This window comes from Molothrus ater, chromosome 10 (genome assembly GCF_012460135.2).
Source record: "Molothrus ater isolate BHLD 08-10-18 breed brown headed cowbird chromosome 10, BPBGC_Mater_1.1, whole genome shotgun sequence".
Classification (NCBI taxonomy): Eukaryota; Metazoa; Chordata; class Aves; order Passeriformes; family Icteridae; genus Molothrus; species Molothrus ater.
Genome location: NC_050487.2, coordinates 7,133,253 through 7,153,065, shown reverse-complemented (window position 1 = coordinate 7,153,065; position 19,813 = coordinate 7,133,253). Strand labels below are relative to the sequence as shown.

Below are 19,813 nucleotides of genomic sequence, written 5' to 3'. Positions count from 1 at the left end.
ATGTGGTAATGTTCATATGTGATGAAAGATTTAATATTGTAAGATACAGTTTCAAATTAAAGTACTTACTGAGGGCATCCCAGAGTGCAGGCACAGTTGTGTGTATATCAAGGTACTCATAATGATGCATTTTACTCCTCTGAATACTGATCTATCTATTAGCAGCCTATTTATGTTGCAGTTTGGGGCACATGAGGAAGAATGTCTGTGGCTTGCCAAGTGAGTCAATTCCGTGTTTATAATTTCTTGGTGATTTGCCAGGCAAACATCTGTGCCAAGTTTAGTTTCTCATGTGATCAGGAAGTGATACAGCAGGATGCACTGAGGACTTCCCCGCCTGTCTCCCCTCAGCACCCTGACAGGAATGTGGCAATTGTCTTGTGCTTTAAAGTAGAAATTTTCAAAGGCATGTAGAGCTAAATCTCAAATAGATGTCACTGACTTTCCCTTTGAAAGTCTGACGTTTTCCCTTTTCATTTCCTTTCAAGCTCAAATAATCACTTTTTAAAAGGAATTACCCAATCCCTGAGCATGTGTCCTCCTATGCAAGTTTGCTTACATTTACTCCTATTCCTTCCCTGTGTGTTTATTAGTGTCACTATTTAATTTCTCCTGGCATTATAGGTGTGGAATAAAGTATTGAACTTGCTTTGCTGGGCCAAATTGGCATCATAGCTTTGAAACAACCCATGAGCGCTTGTGCACTATTGGAAATGGGAAGCATCAGCTTAAATGTAATTGCTGTTTAAAGTTTTGGATTCCTCTTACATGGTTTGGAAAGGAATAAAGGGGATCATTCAAGTTGACCTCACATGGAGAGCTCCTGTGAATTGTGAGTCTTCCTGCAAATGTGATATGAGGGCGTTGGATACTTACATATATTGTTTAATTTTCAAACATTAAAAGTACCTGCAAAGAGCTGGTACTTTTACACTGATGTGTGTGCATATGCTCTTGTGGGAACCAACCACCAGAAAATATTTTCCTATAACTTAACTGTGATGTGGTTTTGAAAAATGGCCTTTGTACTTCTAAGTAGTTGTACTTCTAAGAAGTACTAAATTTGTACTTCTTTTTTTCTGTTTTTTTTTAAAGAAGACTAGAAGTGGTTTAATGTCTGTATTTAATACATGCAGAAAATACATGTTATTTGCCATCGGAAATAGTAAGAGGACTTCATTCACTTCTCAAACTTGGTTGGATGGTAAATTGTATAGGATATTTTTCCTAAACTTCTTTTTGTTCCCTTTTATTGCACATACATGTTTCTTAGCTTTTTTCAGGAATTATCTTTGGAATGGGACTGTGCATTTGGAGTAGATGTTCTTTAAAAGGAAGGACACGGGCTTGACTTACCAAGTGAAATATTGCAGGATGATTTTGCAAGAATATTTCTGCCCATCTGCTGTTTGGTATTTTATGACAAGCAACTGTCACTTGGGCTCTTCAGCCTCTTGAGAGTGTGGAGATTTTTTGCTTCTTGAAACATGTCATCACTCTGTCAATAAATAAACAGAGTGGGTCTACTCTGCTATATTTGAGCATTCCTGGATTTGGTACTGATTTTGCTAGAGGACAGAAGTATGTCTGCTGCTGCAATACTGTATTTGATTCCATGTCAATCATGTATTTGAGTTTATAGGACTTTGTCTTAATTTCTACTCCTCTAGTACTTTTAGAGGTTCTTGATTTATCTCTACACTCTACCTGAGCTCTGAAATGTGAACAAATCTAACTTATTCAGGCTGCAGAGAAGCTTTTCCTGGTGCTTTTTTGCCCTGTTTGTCTGTGGAAGCAGAGAAATAATACATTTCAAAATCATGTATTCCCCATAATGTGTCTTACTGTGTTCTGGGTCAGCTGAATACTGAAATAGAGGAACTGTGGATTAGCCTGCTGTCCATTAGGAACATCCCCTGTTGCAGTAGCTGCCCATTAGAAATGTCTGCAAAAGAACTGAAACAGCCATTCTTCATTTGTCCTTCCATGGCTCCTTTGCCTACTGCCTTCCTTTTTTTTACTTTTAGCTCCTTTATTAAAAAAAAAAAAAAAGAACAAAAAACCTCAAAAACTTGATGATTTTTTGTTGTTTTTCTCCTTTTTTTTAGTGTCAGGGTAAATTCAAAACAAACATTTAAATTTTGCTGCCATTTGCTGTTGGCTGCATTTGTTTTTATAAGAGCAGAGAAGCTGAAGTCTCTGTCACCAGGGCCCAGGACACATCTTGTCTGGAAACAAAAGATTCTGCCCTAGTGTGTGTCTGGGACTGAACCAAAAGCACAAGTGAAAGTGAAGCTACCGCAGCACATAAAGTTTGTCCCTGTTGTTTGGGAACAGCATCTGCCTGCTTTGGGCCTGCTGTGAACTTGGCCAGACAAAATAGGTGGAAGGGCAGAAGGTGAAGAATGTCTGCATCCTATCATGAATTGGAGGAAATGACTGTCTGCACTGGTGGGCTCCGCATCCTGCTGGCAGCCTGGCTAGCGCTGCAGGACACTGCACAAGGAGCAGTGAATTTAGGTCTGGTGTTTAAAATAGCTCCTAGGGATGAGAAGAAGCGCTTCAAAAATATGCTGTGGGTTTCCTATTGGCTTTCTTAAACTAACTGGAAACTTTCTGCTTTCTTTCAGGAGCATTTTTTACTCTGAAAACATTGCTGCTAAAAAACTCCAAACAGGAGGTGTAAATCCACTCAGCTTGTCAGGTCACTGGCTCAGTGTAACGGCGCTTTCATGAGGTGACGTTGGGCCAAAGTCAACTTTTCTTTCTCCTTTGTAAACCTGCAGCCAAGCAATGGGCCAGAAAATCTCAGGGAGCATAAAGTCTGTGGATGTGAGGGAGCCCCCTTATAGACCCGTGAAACGAGAGCTGAGAGGCCCGGATTTCTGCAAGCCCGCGCGCCTGGACATGCTGTTGGATATGCCTCCTGCCAAGCTGGAGGTCCAGTACAAACACGCTTGGAATAACGAAGATCGCTCGTTAAATATATTTGTAAAGGAGGACGACAAACTGACTTTCCACAGACACCCGGTGGCACAAAGCACAGATTGCATCCGGGGCAAGGTGGGCTACACGCGGGGCCTGCACGTGTGGCAGATCCACTGGCCCACGAGGCAGCGCGGGACTCACGCTGTGGTGGGCGTCTCCACGGCCGACGCGCCGCTGCACTCGGTGGGATACACGTCCCTGGTTGGTAGCAACAATGAATCCTGGGGCTGGGATCTGGGGCGCAACAAACTCTACCACAACTGTAAAAACCAGCCCGGGGTCACGTACCCCGTCTTTTTGGAACCAGATGAGTCTTTTGTACTCCCAGACTCCTTACTGGTGGTTTTGGATATGGATGAAGGGACACTTAGCTTCATGGTCGATGGACAGTATCTTGGAGTGGCCTTCAGAGGACTAAAAGGGAAAAAACTTTACCCCATAGTCAGTGCAGTTTGGGGGCACTGTGAAATTACAATGAGATACATCAATGGACTTGACCGTAAGTGTTACCACTTTTTTTTTCTTTTTTGTTACCCTCTTGATTTTTCTCATATAGAGGTTTTTCTTTCTCCTTCTGCTGTGGACGGTATGCTGGGGGGAGCTGACTATCTGTGAGGAGACTGCACCCCTCATTACTGCCCACAATGAATATATCTCTGTGTCTTGTAACGATGGTATGGATTGTGTCAAAATACCTTCCTTTTTGACAGGCAGAGTGGCAAGAATTCTATGTCCAAAGAAACTGAACAGGCTGAGAAAAAGATATTGAGAAACTTCCTGGGTATATTTAACAGTAGAACTCTTGTTTACTGGAGGATATGTTTTAAATCTGTGGTTTCCAAATAGGATTTGTGGATCCTGTAAAAATTTCCTGTAGTAGTGGAAACTCTTACTTGGTGTGCATAAACATACTTGAAGACTGGCCAGACAACTTTCTTTCTGTAGTTGCCTTCTCAGAACCCTCAGAAGCAGCTGTGGATCCCCAAGAATCTGGAAACTTGGGTCAAATACTGCTTTCAGCAGTTTTTCTGAAAGAGAGCTATGTTCTGTAGTTCATTTCAGAAGGTAGTCTCTCTGGGTATTGTCCAGAAATCCAGGCTTTTGGATAAGCATGAGCTATTTCTGATCTAACAGGGTAATATCTAATGAAATTGTTACATAACAAGGAGAAGCATGTTGCTGCTGCGACCCCCAGGCAGTGGCCCAGCAGAAGGTGAGTGGCAGAAGTGGGTCCTGTCCAGTTCTCCATGCACAGGAGGGCGTGGGCTCTGCCAGGTCTGTGCCCAGGTCACACACAGGAGCGTGTACTGCCTCAGAGCTCCCTGAACTCAGCCCACTTGCAGGCAGAGTGAGCAGGCTACTGGCACACAAAAACAAAAGCCAGAATTTCTGTCTGGATGATCTTTAGTCCACCTATTCCTTCAGGGTAGCTAAATTCAAATAATATACTTGGAATAATACTTCTGTTTCCTTTGGGGGTGTAAGCAGAGATGTTAAAAGCAGGGGATCTGTTGCATGGTGGGCTCAGCAGCTGCTGAGAGAGCCCAGGGAGCCGTGCTGGTGAGGGCCAGGTCCTGCAAGAATGAATGCTACTCACTGTCAGCTTCTCAGCTGCTGGAAGCTGGGGAATAAAAGAATGGACAAGATAGCAAGTGGAACTTGCTTCTTGTTTGAAACTGTATTATCTGAGGTGTAGTAGGAGCTACAAATATATATATATATATATATATATATATATGAAAAAATAGATGACGGGGCAACATTTTCGTGTTATTTTGGGCTCTTCAAATGGAACATGGTCCTTCAAGAAGGCAGTAAGAGCAAGTGTTCAATACTTGCCTTTTAATTAGTAATTTCTAAAAGAATTTACTATCCTTTTCCATTAGGATGGAGTGGTCTAAATTTTTTTTCTGTCAAAAATTATTTCTCTGTTCATTAACCTTGTATCTGACATACCAAGTAGAAACAGAATTAAATAGTTGGACCCTGCTTAAGACTACCTTTTCTAAACATCTGTAATAAGCTCTGGGGGAAGGACTTTTTTTATCCACAGAAGCCTTGCAGGTTTTACAGCTGGATGCTAAATGGCAGCTTCCCAAGTGCTTTCATACAGGGGAATATCCAAGGATCTTAAGTATTTTGCAGTAACTCAGTCATTGCAGAATGATGTGCTGACAGTCTTTTTCTTGGATTGTGGGGGAGAGAGACTTTTGCAAACTGAGTATTTGTTTGTGAAAGCAGTTTTTTTAATACTGTGAATATCTGCCAAACTAAGCAAAGTACAGCTCAGCTTTGTCCATCACGTCCACACAAGGAATTGTTCTGCATTCCCTTTGTAGCTTTCACAGGGCTGCTCAAGGGAGCTCTAGGAGGATGAAAACACAGGAGGAGGATGTGAATGAGTTTGGTAGAAATTACAAAATAAAAGGGACTAAGTGGAGAAGGATAGCTGTGGTCTGTGACATGGCAGAGAGAAAAATTCCCATCTGGTTTCTCGTGGGATAATTTTGCTGGAAGAGGCAGGATAGATTCCTAAACTATCCCTGAGAAAGTCAAAGTCTGTATTGTTTTTAAACACATGAACCCATGGATAAAAGTTAACTTGTGAACCAAACTTTTATGTAGGCCTGAGTGTTAATCTGATCATGTGAAGAGGAAGTTTAAAGCCACTTGGCTGTGGGGCGGTTTGACATCTTGGAATCACATCATTTGTTATCACATGTTCACTGATCCATTACTGTCCTGAAACAAAAACAGCATTCAAGAAACCAAATGAGCTTGTTTAGCTGGTGCTCCAGAGCAAACACTGTCTTTTTTCCACTAAGGGTGTTTGTATCCAGCCAGCCCTTGTGCAACAGTGCAGGTTGGGCTGTGGCACTCTCCATGTTTGCTCTCATTGCACTTTTGATTGCAGGTTTTTGTAATTGCTTGTTCTTGTGCAAATCAGAGCAGGTATTGAAGAACACTTGTGTTCACAAATTTAAATAGATTTGAACATATATGTATGTGGGGAATTGTTACTGTTTGATTCCTCTCTAACATTACCAGTTAACTCTTCTTTTCCCCCTTTTTTTTCCCCCCATAATCTTTTTCCCCCCTTTTCCCTGGAAGTATTTCCTGCTCCTGAGTGCAGCTTTTGGTAGATCTGCCCATAGTAACTTAGCTGGTCTTGAAGCTGCTGTCAAACAGTGCCTGGTAACTTTCTATTCAGTGATTGATTGCTGCCGTTCAGAATGCAAACCACAGCTTGGGATGGTTGTTTGTGTGGAGTCCTGCAGGGCAAATGGAGACCTCCACGGCAGGGATTTCTAGTGTTTTCAATACTTGCTGCTTAAATTGAAGACCTCTGAATACTTTAAAGGCCCCTGTATTTCAGTTGCTTGGCAGAGAGTGAAAGGCTTGCAGGAATGGAAGAGTGAAAGGCTCAGATGATGGCTTTCATGCAGCTGCAACGAACTTAAACATACGTCACAGATGGTGCAGAGTTCCAAGTGTGTTAATTACTGCAGGGATGGCAGATTCACAGGAGGATAAGGCTGCAGGTCAGAGATCAAGGACCTCTGTGCCCTCTGGACTCTAGATATTGCTCCTAGAATAATGCTGTAATTAAAATCAGTTGTACTTCTGCCAGCTGCATCTGATACCCACAGTATTCTGTTTCAGAAACTACCTTGAACATCACATGATGATGATCTTTGACTTTACACAAGACATTTTTACCCTTTTTTTATTTTGAGAGACTTGGAGTTGCAAATGTTTTCAGGGTTTGGGAGGAAAGGCAGAGGACAGGATGGAGACTGCTCATAGTAAATACAGTGAGTTCTTCCCAGCACAAACTCCTTTGATCAAATGCTATCAGTACCTCCCACACTGATGTCTGCCCAGTTCCTGGGCAGAAGACAGAATTTTACATCAATCTTCTGACTTACTGCCTATTGCAATAATTAGAAGCCTCAAATAACATAAAAGCAGAAAATGTTACTTTTCAGATCAGGGCACATGCTTGTTTACAAAAAGCTGGTCTATTTATATCTTCTGTCTGATGAGGAGTCCTGGAGACTATTTATAGACTGGAACAGAGAAATAGCAAAACACTTGTGTGTAAATGTACATTGCAGATCATGACTGATCCATTAGTGTTTAAACAAAGCATTGGGAGGACAATCAATATAACAATGGTGGGATGGGAAACTTGGTCATTGAGTAGGTAAACAGAACTCATTGCAGTTCTTGCACTAAACCTCCCACAGATTGAAAATAATTGTTGAGCTCAGGAAGCTGGAAGCATTTGTCTCAGAGGAGAAGACTTTACTTACAAGTATAATTTATGGAACACATTTGTCTGTACCTATTTGCATTTGTTCTTGCAGGACCTGGCCCTCACCAGCACGGCTCCCTGGGCTCTCTCAGCAGCTGCTGAGCCCACCATGCAACAGATCCCCTGCTTTTAACATCTCTGCTTACACCCCCAAAGGAAACAGAAGTATTATTCCAAGTATATTCTTTGAATTTAGCTACCCTGAAGGAATAGGTGGACTAAAGATCATCCAGACAGAAATTCTGGCTTTTGTTTTTGTGTGCCAGTAGCCTGCTCACTCTGCCTGCAAGTGGGCTGAGTTCAGGGAGCTCTGAGGCAGTACATGCTCCTGTGTGTGAACTGGGCCCAGGAACAGTAGATCATATTCCTGGATCTTGGGTTGCCTCGGGAGAGGGTGATGATCCCTGTGGCTCCTGCCTCTCCTGGCTGCTGAGGCACTTGCAGCTCCAGGGAGGACGTGGGTGCTATGGAGGGAGGAGGGGGCTCAGTGCACATCCTCTCTGCTTGCTGATACAGCTGCAGGAGTTCTGGCTTGTGCTCTGTTCACTTCTTTTGCTCTCAGCTGTGCAGAGATCACAGTGGAAACCCATGAAACTCTTTCAGACCTGAGGCTCTGTGTGTTTAGCATTTTGAATTAAAGATGATGCTTCTAAGCTAAAAGACCAATTTTGGAGCTATGCACAAGTTCTTTGCTACTATTCTCAGTTTATTTTAATTCACATTGGTCTGTGTCTAACATACCACAATTGCTAGTTATAAACATACAGTCTTCCCTTGGCGGCTTTTTTGCCATAAAGAAATCTAAGTCAAAATAGTGACATTATTAACTGCCAGAAGAAATCCATAATCTCTCATCACACTCTGGGTTTTCCCCTGCAATGGGTTTCAATTAAAATTTCTTAATGGGTTTGGTTTTTTGTTTATCTAAACTTGTTTTATGCTATTTATATAATACAAGACTCTGGAGGCTGCAGTGGAAATAACATACTCTGAAAATCCAGTATTGCTAGACCTTAGAAAGGATTTTCCCTACGGACATGCAGTCAGAGGATGAAGAGCAGCAATTAAGCAGCCAATGCTGTGAAGAAGCAATTCTTTAACTTTTGAGATAATTTAACAGGAAACAGCATTTTCAGTGCCTGCTTTAGGAGTCAGATAGTTATTGTTAGGGGGGTTTTGTCTTCTTCTAAATTCACTCCCCTTCCCTGGGTTAAGTGAATTTTTTTGTCCTTGAATCTTAATTTGTTGACACTTCCTAATTAATTCTCAGCCTTTTCCCAGCAGGTTGAAACCACTGTATTGTTACTAGAATATGCCACTCTGCTAAGTGGCTTTTCACCACAGCCACCCCCTGCCCCTTCTTGGTGGTCTTTGCATTACATCTCTCTCCCAGATATTCTTCATTTATTCAGTCCCCATTTCTTTCTTTCCTTCCCCAGCTGAGTTTCTCTTCTGTTGCCACACTAAGCAATAATAAATTCTTACCTAAACCTTGTTGGGTTTTTTTGTCCTTGTCCCCAACTTCAGGTAGTGCATTTTTGTTACTGATAACTGTAGAAGATCAGGTGCAGTGTCACTCTTCCAGAAAAGGACTTTCAGATTTAAATGTGTGACTTTAGCTGTAATGATGAATGGGATTTGTTTTATCTAACTTTTTCCTGTTCAGACCTCCAGTGACAGAGCCTCCTGACAGTCTAAGGCACAGATCAGCTTTACACTTAGCAAGTTGTTTGGTTTTATGGTTTGGGAGTTATTTGTGGATTTGGTTTCTTTTTTCCTTGCAGTCTTGTCTAATTTGTTTATTAGCAAGGAATCCAGTTATCATTGGCCTAGCACAAAAGAAGGTGCTGGGATATTTTCTTTCAAGCTCTGTAGCTCCCAAGGCTAAGAGCAGCCATCAGTAGTGCACTTTGCATCCTGACATACTTAGTGTTTATTCTTCCCTCTCTGGTTCATAAAAGTGCCATGGCAACTGTCACATCTGCAGTTTTAAGGAAAAAATGCTTGATAATGTGTTCTGATCATATTTCCACTGATTTCCCATGTATCCTGTTCTTAGGAAACAAGAATCTTGAAGAGCAGTGACTACAATTCTGAAGTGAACAAGTTACACTGTGAATATTGTACTTATTACACTAAAATAGCAACTTGATAGCCTTGCTTAATTCTTTTATGAATTTGCTTGAGCTACAATGATGGAATTGCTAAGCAATGTGAATTAATTCTCACAGGTTTGTATTAGAAGTGGAAATTTGTAAAGGACTATTGTTTTGGATTTGCTGTGTCTGTATTGCTTTTGGGAACTGTAGGCTGTAAATCCAAGTTTCAGGGCAAACAGGGATGCTTCTGTCATTGAGTGAAATATTTATTTTATTGCCAAATATGCATATGCTTTTTAAATTTTGACTGTTTTCTGTTTCATATGTGTTTCCTCATAAGTTATATTCTCTTTAAGATACTCCTTTGTCTCTCTAGCCATGGAAATTTCTACCCTTCTGTAATTACAAGCTCTTTTTGCAGATAGCCTCTTTCTCCTAAATCAGTGTAGCTTCTCTACTAGAGAAGCAGTTAAACAACCTGATTTCTAGTTTGAGCTCAGAGAAAATTCCACTCTAAAAGAGAGTGTGTTTTGGCTCATGAGTGGCTATTCTATACCCATCTTCATATTATGGCAAAATTCATATTTTTATGGTAAATTGACAGCCAATGGGCCTGAAAATGAGCATGTCCAGAGATGCTGCTGTGGCCTGCAGGTGGTTCTGCTGAAAGTAGTGCTGGTGCTCCCTGTGTACAGGAGAATAAAGCTGCCCTAGCAGTAACACTGTGTGAAAATAATGCTGAGGCTGTGAAGTACTTGGAAGCTGGCAAACAGCAGAATGGCATTTGTTTTTTTGCTGCTGTAATTCTGAGCTGGGCAGCCTTATCCCACTTTCTGGGATAGTTTCACTCTGCTAAAAGGTGGTAGGTTCAGCTGCAAGTCATCCTTTTGTACTCACTTTTTCCTTGACTCTTTTCTCCCCAGCCCTGTGTGTCCATGAGTTGGTGTATTCTGTATTTCCCCAGACAGCCAGTGTGGAAACCCCCAGAGCATGACAGTCCCAGTGTTCTCAGGTTCAGGTTTGTGTTGCCCTTTGAAGATAAGAGCAGAAAAGCCCTCCTAGCAGGACAGCACTGGATCAAAGCTCCCCCTCATCTGCTTTGATTTGGCAATACACCTTCAGTCTTTCGCTTTAAACTGTTTGGGTTGGGACTGATGATCAAATCTGTCTTCCAGTCTGTTATCAAACTTGATTTTTGCTGAAAACCCTCAATGCTAGAAGTGTGAGATGGGACATTTCAGTCTTCAGTGCTGGAGCTCACTCTGGGTTGAGGCAGAGGAGATGCTAGAAGTTATTATCCCCCCCCCCCCTTTTCTTTTTTTGAGAAGGTTCATATTAGCTCTGTCTCTACCAATTTCTTATCACTGGTTGGCAAAAAAATATTGCCTTATTCCAGAGGAATATTAAACCAAAATGCATTATGAGCAAAGTAGGTAGCATTAAAAAGTTACAGCTTTTGTTGACAGTTGTATTTCTCAGATACTTTTACAGCATGCTGTCCTCCCATTGGAAATGGGAACTCCATTTCTGTGTGTCTTGGTTCAGACATGGCATTTAAAAACATGGTGCTTCTGTTTTTCAGTGAAAAGATAATAATATTCTTGTGTGTGCCACATACCTGCATGTCTGTTCACTGTGTAGCTAAATGGGCCACAAAGCTTTGAGACAGCATCTTAAAGCTAACAAAAAAAATCTACTTCCTCCTTCCTCTGGTTTTAGCAAGTTTGACAGCTACAGTTTATCTGAGCAAGCCGAAGTGATTCATTTCTTTTAGATCCTGCTGTGTTCCTTCATTTCTTGTAGTGTTTACCTCTCATATTTTCACATTCTCTTAAGCATGAGCGTGTAATTGCTCTCAAAAATGCATTTCTCTGTCCAACAAAACAGAATGTGGGGTTATACTAATGACCTGTTCCCGTGTTCAAAACTAAAATGCTTTATGCTTCTGAAAACTCCTAATTTTCAAGTGATTTGTATTATGTAAAATAAAATATTTTGAAGGTACTTTAAAAAATATCTTTATGAAAGGGAAAAAAATATTTAAAGGCTTAGGAGTTTGTTTTGTTTAGAACCTGGTGCTCAAACAACCACAACCAGGCAGTGTGTTTGGGGTTTGTGTATTGTCAGTGACTGCTTCTCTTTCAGCCTTGCTTTTTGAGCTTTTCTATTCTTCACAGCATTAACTCCCACCCTGATGAATTAGCTCATGCACTTAAAATTTTTGTTATATTTTGACACTGGTGATGTCAAAGGCTCCCACTTCTCATGAAACAAGTGATGTTGGGGTAAGTGACTTGGGTTAGGTTGGCGTGGAATGTGTGCCTTGGCTCCAGAAGAAATACCATTTAATTTCTTGGTTCATACTGAGTTTCACTGCACTAGAAGGCCTCCTCATCACGTGTGTGGACTCACTCTATCTTTGTTGTTTTAACTTCAGCAGTTGCTTTAATGTGCTGTGTTGTAGCCCTGACTCCAGCCCTGCTGCATGCATGCTTGCCATATGTGTAAACAATTTGCTGATTTTAGTGGTATGACCTGCTGGCCTCTGCCTGTATAAACAAATGGAGGCCAAAGTTCAGAGAGATCAGAGGGGAAACTTTAAACATCCTGCAAAATCTGCAGTCCATTAAGTGTACGTTAGTATTTGGTTACAGCCAATCCTTTTGTACTTCTCAGTAATTTGTTCGTGGCATGTTTGGGAAAGGAGGGATGGCTTCACCTGGGGCTTGGGCTTGCCCTGAGAGAAACAAGCTTCAGTGGTATTTTCTTGATTTGGGAAGGGAATGCTCTCACAGGTGCTTCACTTTTCATTCAGATTGAGATTTGGAAGTTAGGGTTGTGGGGACATTGGCCAAAGAGCTGTAGTGTGCAAAGAATGAATGATATGAGAGACCTGTGACACAAGCAGCAGAATGAAACGTGTGGCAAAGAAGGGGGAAAGCAAGGAGAAAAGTGAGAAGTGCCAGCAAAATCTAGAAAGAGGTACTTGAAAGAGCAAATGTGAAGAAGGCAGTGCTTAAAAGGAAGAGAGAAGGCAGGTAAGTCTGGAAAGAGGGTTAAAAAAAAGATGCTGAGATTTTGACAGGAAATAAGCCTTGATGTAGTAAGCCAAGTAGCTTATGGAAAAGAAAGGTCAGGACTGTCCAAGCTCCTGAATGGCCCGACATCCCTCCTGTGCTTTCTTTACTTTCATCACCACTTTTTCTGGCAGGAGCTCTGAGTCCAACCCTCAGCTCTATGATGTTAAGCACAGCCATGCTGAGCTTTCCTGGACATTTCTTGTAGCTGCTTGTTACTTTTTTGTAAAGCAGGCTAAGAGCTTGTATAAGTCAAAGAAACTTACCTAATTTCTGATAGACTTTTATAAGTTTTTAAATGTTATTTTTCCCAGTTTTTCTGAACTTACTGTAAATTTAAATCTGTTACTTCTACATTATAGATCTTGTGTCCTCTAAAATAATTTGCTAAACTTCCAGGTATAGCTGATCATCAGGAAGATGTTCAAGGCATTTTATAATTTCATTTCAAGAATAAAGCAGAAACTAAATAATCTGTGATGCAAATGTTTTCAGAATCCTGCATGTAACTTGATGTACTTGAAACACTGGAGTTCCAGCCTTTCAGCATCATCCCCAGCAGCATTTCTGATAGAAAACTCTGATAACATCTCTGAAATGCAACTCTGTTAACTGGCAAGCATCTGTATGCAAGCAGCAGCTTCCTGAGAATGTGATTTTTTTTTTCCTAAATCACTTATGCAGAGGAAGTTCCAGACTTCCTCTGGCCCATTTTTCCAAACACCTTTAATACATAATGCATACATAGTCTATTATCTTAAAATGTTTATGAAAGTAAGTTTGTCTTTAAAACAGAACAGAGGAGGAACAAACCAGGGTGTTTTGGACTTGGTACCAAAGAGGTGATGCTTTCAGCAGCTTCCTTGGCCACAGGGCAGCAGTTCTGTACTTTTGTGGCTCTGATGTCCCAGCTCCTGGCTGGGTTGCACGTGAGGTGTTGCACACAGCAGCAGCAAGTGGTGACAGCTCTGCAGAGAAGGAGCTGCAGGAGGAGTTGGCCAGGAATTGACTACTACAGGAAAATGAGTTTGGGGAGGGGTGTCTGGCAGTTTGGCTGCTGTCAGAGGTTCTCTCCTAGAGGGGGAAGCAGACTCTTGGTCCGTGCTGCTCTGGAGAAAGAGGCGCCATTACACTGTGGTGGTGGATGGGTTTCTCAGCAGCCCACAGCCAAGTCCTGGTCAACAAATGCCACAGCTCCAGGAACTTGTCATCAGCTGGAACCACCATCTGCTTTCTGTTCCCCAGATTATTGTGCTGATAGAAACTTCCTTAAAATGACAATATACCAAGAAACATTTTGTGTATGAAATGTGAACATCAAATCTAAGGGTCACTTTTACCGTGGTACACCAAATCACTTAGTCCCCATGCTTGTGAATCACTGTAATTTTGGTTTAACAGCAATTTACTCTAAGCTACTCATTTGCTTTTTAAGACAACTTAACAAATTGTTTCAGTAGGGATGTTATGTTAAACAGGAAAAAGGTTTGCTTTCCCAGGTAGAAAATAACAAACCATTTTGTAGAATTATTTGTTTTCCCATCACTGACAATTTCTTGCAATAACAAATGGCATTGTTTGCTATTTTCCCCTGCTGTATGTTTAATTACCCTTATAAGCAGGATAAGCTGTAGGCCCAATACCCTATCAATTTTAGCATCTTCTTGTTTTGTTCTCAGTACACAATTGCCTTTGCAGTGGTGATTTTTAAAAAAGAGATTAGGCTTTTAAGCCAGACCTTTTGGCTAACTCTGCAGTATTAGTTTATGAAGTAATGCATTAAAGGAGGTGTTTGGTAGGAGCTGCTCTTGGAGCAGGTGAAAATGAAAATCCAGTGTTCTCTCTACTTGGGATGTTGCTCAATACTATGAAAAGAAGAAAACCACATTTATATAACCAATACAAGAACACACATAGTGTAAAAAAACTTTGTTTTTCAGGCTTTTAGGATTAAGATTGAGCCAAAAAGGGAGATGGTAAATCCATTTCCCAATGCTAATCTTGACAGTAATGTTCTGATCCTCTGTGGAGCTCAGTAATGCTGTGTGCTCCTCTGAAATCCACTGGCTGCTGGGAAATGGTGTCTCCCTGTGCAAGAAAGTCTTCTTTGCTTTAGCTGGAGACAGAGGAATGTCTCCTTTAAGTGAGCAGGTGGGCAGTACTGTTTCTCTAATTTCTCTGCAGGAAGTATGATGACACGTTTTTTTCAGGAGTTGGGGAAGAAGAGTGCTTTGGTGTCCTCCTCTGAGTGTACAGCTGTAAGCTGTCTTTTAGTCATTCTTTCCTTTCTTTAATCTGCAAATGATACTGTCTCTATTTGCACAGATTTGAAAAATGGGCTCTGAGCAGCTGATTCTGCCAGCTGTTTTGCAAAAACAGTATTTTAAAATAGTCTTTTGAGCTAAAATGTGAAAAATGACCTTTGAAGAAATTGGGGTAAACCAAGTGAGTTATACAAGTGCAATTGGCAAAGCTCTCTAGATGTGTCTTGAACACAACTAGATTTTACTTGATCCCCTGAATAAGCTCTAAAATTCTTGTGTTTTTAAAAAAAGAACTATTTTCTTTGTCTGTCAAGAAGTCACTAGTTTTGTTTAAAGTGGAAAATCATGATAAAGCTGAATCAAATGTAGAGCACTCCTTTAACTTTGCAGAATAAGGAGGATGGATTTTTCAGGTGGTAGATGGGGGAGGTACTGACTAAAGGCCCTTCTGGACTTGGTTGCTCCCACTGCTTTGAAAGACCTGTTCGACTGTTTCTCTGTCCAAGTTAGTTGCAGTCACAGGAGTTTTTAGGGGCTCTTTGGTTTTGTTTGACAATTCTTACTCTGTTCTACCTGGAGTGCAGTAAATGTGTAAGCAAAGGGAGCCTTTTCACAGAAGGGCTGATGTTCTGTATTACACAACACATCCAAAGAGTGAAGTGTTCTGGATTAAGCAGGAATAGATCTGTAATTTTTCAGATCTTTATCTGGGTTTTTTTTGGTAATAACTTCCACATTTGGCCCCATTATAATTTTAAAAATAAGCTTCTGCAGACAGAGCCAAACTACCTGTGTGCCAAATGGCCATCCAAGATGAATGGTACATATATTTCAGATATATATATATATATATTTGTGTGTGTGTGTGTGTATGTAATTCTTATCCATTTTAGGGCCTTTCTTCAAATTCTCATAGAACACATTCGGCTGTTTTTGGAAAAGTGAAACCAAATCCTTTATTAAAGACGTAACTGTGTGCTGCAGACAGCAGTCTCCAAAGATGTTACTGCTCTTTTTGCCAGGTAATTGTAGCAGGGAATTCGGTGCCTCCTGGGGCACTTCTGCATGCGGTCTCCAGTCGTTTCCTGCCTCAAAGGGAAAAACAAGGAGCAGTAAATGATTTCTGGTTTTAATTAGGCTGACAACAATTGTGCCCTGAAGTATGTTAGGAGAGACAGTCATTAAGTGTGGTGTCCCTGGAGGCATTTCCTGCCCTGTCCGGGGTTTGCTGGTGTGCAGCATCTCTTTTGGCTTTGTTTTGTGGTGATTCTGCATCCCTTTCTGGCATTTCGTGTTCAGGCTACAGCAATTCTCACATCTCTCCTGTTGGCACCTCAGACTTACTTTGGCATTGCTTTTGTATTTATCTAGATGTTCCAGTTGAGAAAACATGTATATTTTCAATTATCTAGTCTACATTATGTACAATAGAGTCCATTACAGAGGACACCTCATCTAGTTTGTGCTTTCATTGATCCAGGCTGGAGATCTAGTGTTCAGATAAAGATTAAATTTAAAATCTAACAAGAATTTGGGCTTTTGATATTAGAAACTGTAACAAAGGATAGTATGATTAGACTGGTGAATATTTATGATGATTATTTCAGGGAAGGGAATGTAATGCTTTTTAGTTTTCTGAAGGTGGGAATGTGTGGGAGTAAGGGCAGTCCAATCGGTTTTGAAACTTCAGATACTTCAGAGAACCTGATGAAAGAATCCCTTCTGAAAAACCTGTATTGTGGTGAAGTTGAGCAGTTCTATTGGGAACCTCCTTTAAAAACAGGCAAGAAAAGATGGAAGCAAATGGTCAGGTTCTAAGTTGGGAAGAGCATATTAGTAGAATCTCTTTGGGGATCTACTCTGCTCAGTACAGTAACAGTGAATTGGAAAATAAGGTGAAATAATTTAGACACAATCTTTCAAGGTAGGTAAATCTAAACACAGGACTTTGAGCAGAGTCTTGTAGTAATTAATTTCACAGTAAAAAAGTAGGTGAGGTTTGGTGATGTTTTGTGCCCAGTACTGTGTAACAGGATGGGGTGAGGGGAACAGATCTCCTTCTGTGTGGTGTATGGGTTCTGTGCAGGATGAACTGTTGCCACCTGGAAAGAGATCCTGGAGACATTGTGCATCACATGATGAAAATGTCACTAATGAGTAACCCACGGGGTGCATGTGATGATGTGAACTGGGACAGAGCAGGGAACTTGTGATGTTGGTGTGTCTTGATGTCTGCGTGCTCTTGTCCATACCTGCCCTCTACTGCCCCTTCTCCCCAGATGTTAAAATATGTAAAAATACTAAACTAAATAGATACTAAAAATTAATAGTTGGAATAGGAAGAAAAGCATGGCTTCTGCAGAAGGAAAGAATAAATAAACCAGGATCTGACCAATAGCCCACCTACATCTGTATCCAGGCCTCAACAGCAACAATTACTAGCTGGCTAAGGGACAGCGTGGGAACTGGGCAGGGTTAGAGGGAGAGTGAGCCCTTTATTTAGCTGATTCCTCTGAAGCTTCATTTCATCTGGGTGATCCCCTAGCCTGTCATCATCTGGATTTCATACTTTACCAGATGGATATGTGTTTAGTAACCTTTAATAGTTACTTTCCTAAAAGCTCTGGTCTTTTTCTGTGGAGTTGTGTAAGCTTTTTGCATCCAGAGCACGTTGTGGCAGCTTACATATGTGTTATGTGACAAAACACCTCTCTTGATGTATTTTGGCTTAACTCTTCAGCCTGAAAAATAACTGCAGAGAATATTAAAAAAAATGTCTGTGCATTCACAAATGGCACAGAAAATGTTGACTGTGGAAGGTTCTGTGTCAAAATCTGGTGATGGAGGTGTTCCAGAAAAATACCAGGTCCCTTATTTAAAAAAAAAAAAAATTATACATCAAAAAAATCAGCCCAATAAAATATTGCACTGAGATTAAGTGAAAATCAAAAGTATAAAGGGGCTTGAAAAGGAATGAAATATATTCATAAAGGATCTACTGATATTTGTTGGACACGCAGTTCAGTTACATCTTTCAGCACAGGAAATGTAATAAAACAGAAAACAAAAGAGTGCCAGGCAAGCTATCATAAAATTATCTGCTCATTTAAAAAATCTGAAATTTAATATGATGCTTCCTCATATATTAAAATAAATACAAGATTTAGCCATGTGTTTTTTGAAACACCAAAAGGTAACAGAAGTGAATCTGTGATATGCACATTCTGTGATCTCTGACAGGAGAGACAGAATAATGTGATATTTAGTAAAATGTCAGGTATTTCTGAAGAGCACTAAAGCTGCTGCAGGAGTTGCAGCAGGGATTACAGGTTTGTCTGGTCATGTAAGGTGAATTTAATTTCCACTTCACCTCTATGAATAAGATGAAAATAAAATATGGAAATACTGCTGCTAGAATTATTTGATATTCTGTTTGTCACATGTATTTTCTATTACCAAGTAAATGCTTAAAATAGTTCCAGGAGACTAAAAAAAAGTTTTTGCCAGACACAGTTTATAAAATAGTTTCAACCACTTAAAATGGAAGCAGCTTAAAATGGATTATTATAGGTAAGCCTAAAAACTGCCCTCAATAAAGATTAGACCATGGCAGAATTCCTGCTGTTGCTTGGTAGTGAAGTTAATTCTTTTTTCTTGAGCTGAATATGGGCATCTGTTCATATTTAGGTAACCTTTGGACCTAAAAGGAAGCTGTGCTTGTTGTTTGCAGGTATCTTTATGGCTACTGACCAGCTGTTCATTCAGAACTGGTCATCACAAACTCTCTGTAAATGTAAAACCTCCCCTGGTGAAGAATGGATGCAGATCCTTTGCCTTCTCTCTCACTGCAGAAAGTAGAAACAGCTTCATCTATGAAGAGGGAAAATATTCTGTTCAGAATTAAGTGCTTTATTAAGCCTGAGCTAAAAATGAGCTGTTAATTTAAACCCAGCACCAGTGCTTCAGCATAGCAAAGGAAGCAAATGCTGCCTCCTGACTAATTTTAGATTGACTTCATTAGACACAACTTTAGAAGAGTTCTCTTGGCTCTGATCACATAACAGGTACAGTATCTGAAATAGGAGTTGTGTTCAAAAAACAGGGAAAAACAGCTATTGCTAAAATTGCTGATAGGTATCCTTGAAATGGTTTGCTTAAGGGTGAGTTTTCTCTGACTTAGGGGAAATCTGCCCTTTCTGGTCTGCTTGCACTGTATGTGGCTTGATTCTTTTTAGAGATGGTGTATTTATATCATAAACACTTGGTGACTGACACCAGTCTGCCCTGCCTTTCTGCCAACAGCTGGACACTAATATTCCACGATAGATCCCTGAAGTGTTGTTTGGCACGGGACAAAAGCTGCCTTTTGCCTCATGTCCTTGCAAGGCTGTCAGTCTAAGCCTTGCTGTAAGCTGGCTTTCAGTGGGCTGGCTGTGGAGCATCATTGCTGCTGAATCTGAGGGCAAGCAGTGAAGCATCAGAGCACCCTTCTGGCTGTCAGTGAGGTTAGAGTGACTCTGCAGGAAATCCTCACCTCCACCAAAGCATTGCTAACAAATACATCGCTGAAATAGCATCCCAGTGGAGGTGTCTATTAGCAACAGTTTGCTATCTAAAAAAGATGGATTGAAAACAAAAGTTTATTTTTTACTTTCCTCTTTTTTAAGCTGAGAAGTTTATTGGAAAAGATACTGAGTTTTTAGGAAAATTAGTTATGGATACCTTGGATCCCTGAACCAGCTGGGAGTAGTTCATTTGCAGATTGACTTATCTGCCAGCAGCCTTAATCTATTTGACATCCATTGATCCAGTCTATTAAAGAAGGCCACTTTCTTGTTATTGCCTGAATTGGAGCTTAAGATTCCAAACTTTCATTAGGTAAGGAAGTTTTCTCCCAGCTCAGAATGACACCACCAACCCCTGCCTTGTATTATCCTTCAGTAGCACCAGATGTTCTACAAGCTTATGTTTTCAGCAAACCTCCTGGGCCTGTTTATTGTCAGACTGTTGCACTGCAGTGTCAGGGAGGTCAGCAGTTGACCTATTTAAAAAAAAAAAGTTGATTTC

The 19,813-nt window shown here is 40.7% G+C and overlaps 1 protein-coding gene across 3 annotated transcripts in view; it reads left to right on the top strand.

Annotated features, from left to right (window-relative positions):
- The window catches only part of SPSB4 (splA/ryanodine receptor domain and SOCS box containing 4), a 153,306-nt gene that overhangs the window by 96,180 nt on the left and 37,313 nt on the right, over nt 1-19,813 (top strand). For all 3 annotated transcript variants that reach the window (XM_036389269.2, XM_036389270.2, XM_036389268.2), the window contains one exon: nt 2,631-3,487. In XM_036389269.2, the coding sequence (XP_036245162.1) occupies nt 2,794-3,487 (694 nt within the window). In that variant the 5' untranslated portion in view covers nt 2,631-2,793. The remainder of the gene's footprint in view (nt 1-2,630; nt 3,488-19,813) is intronic.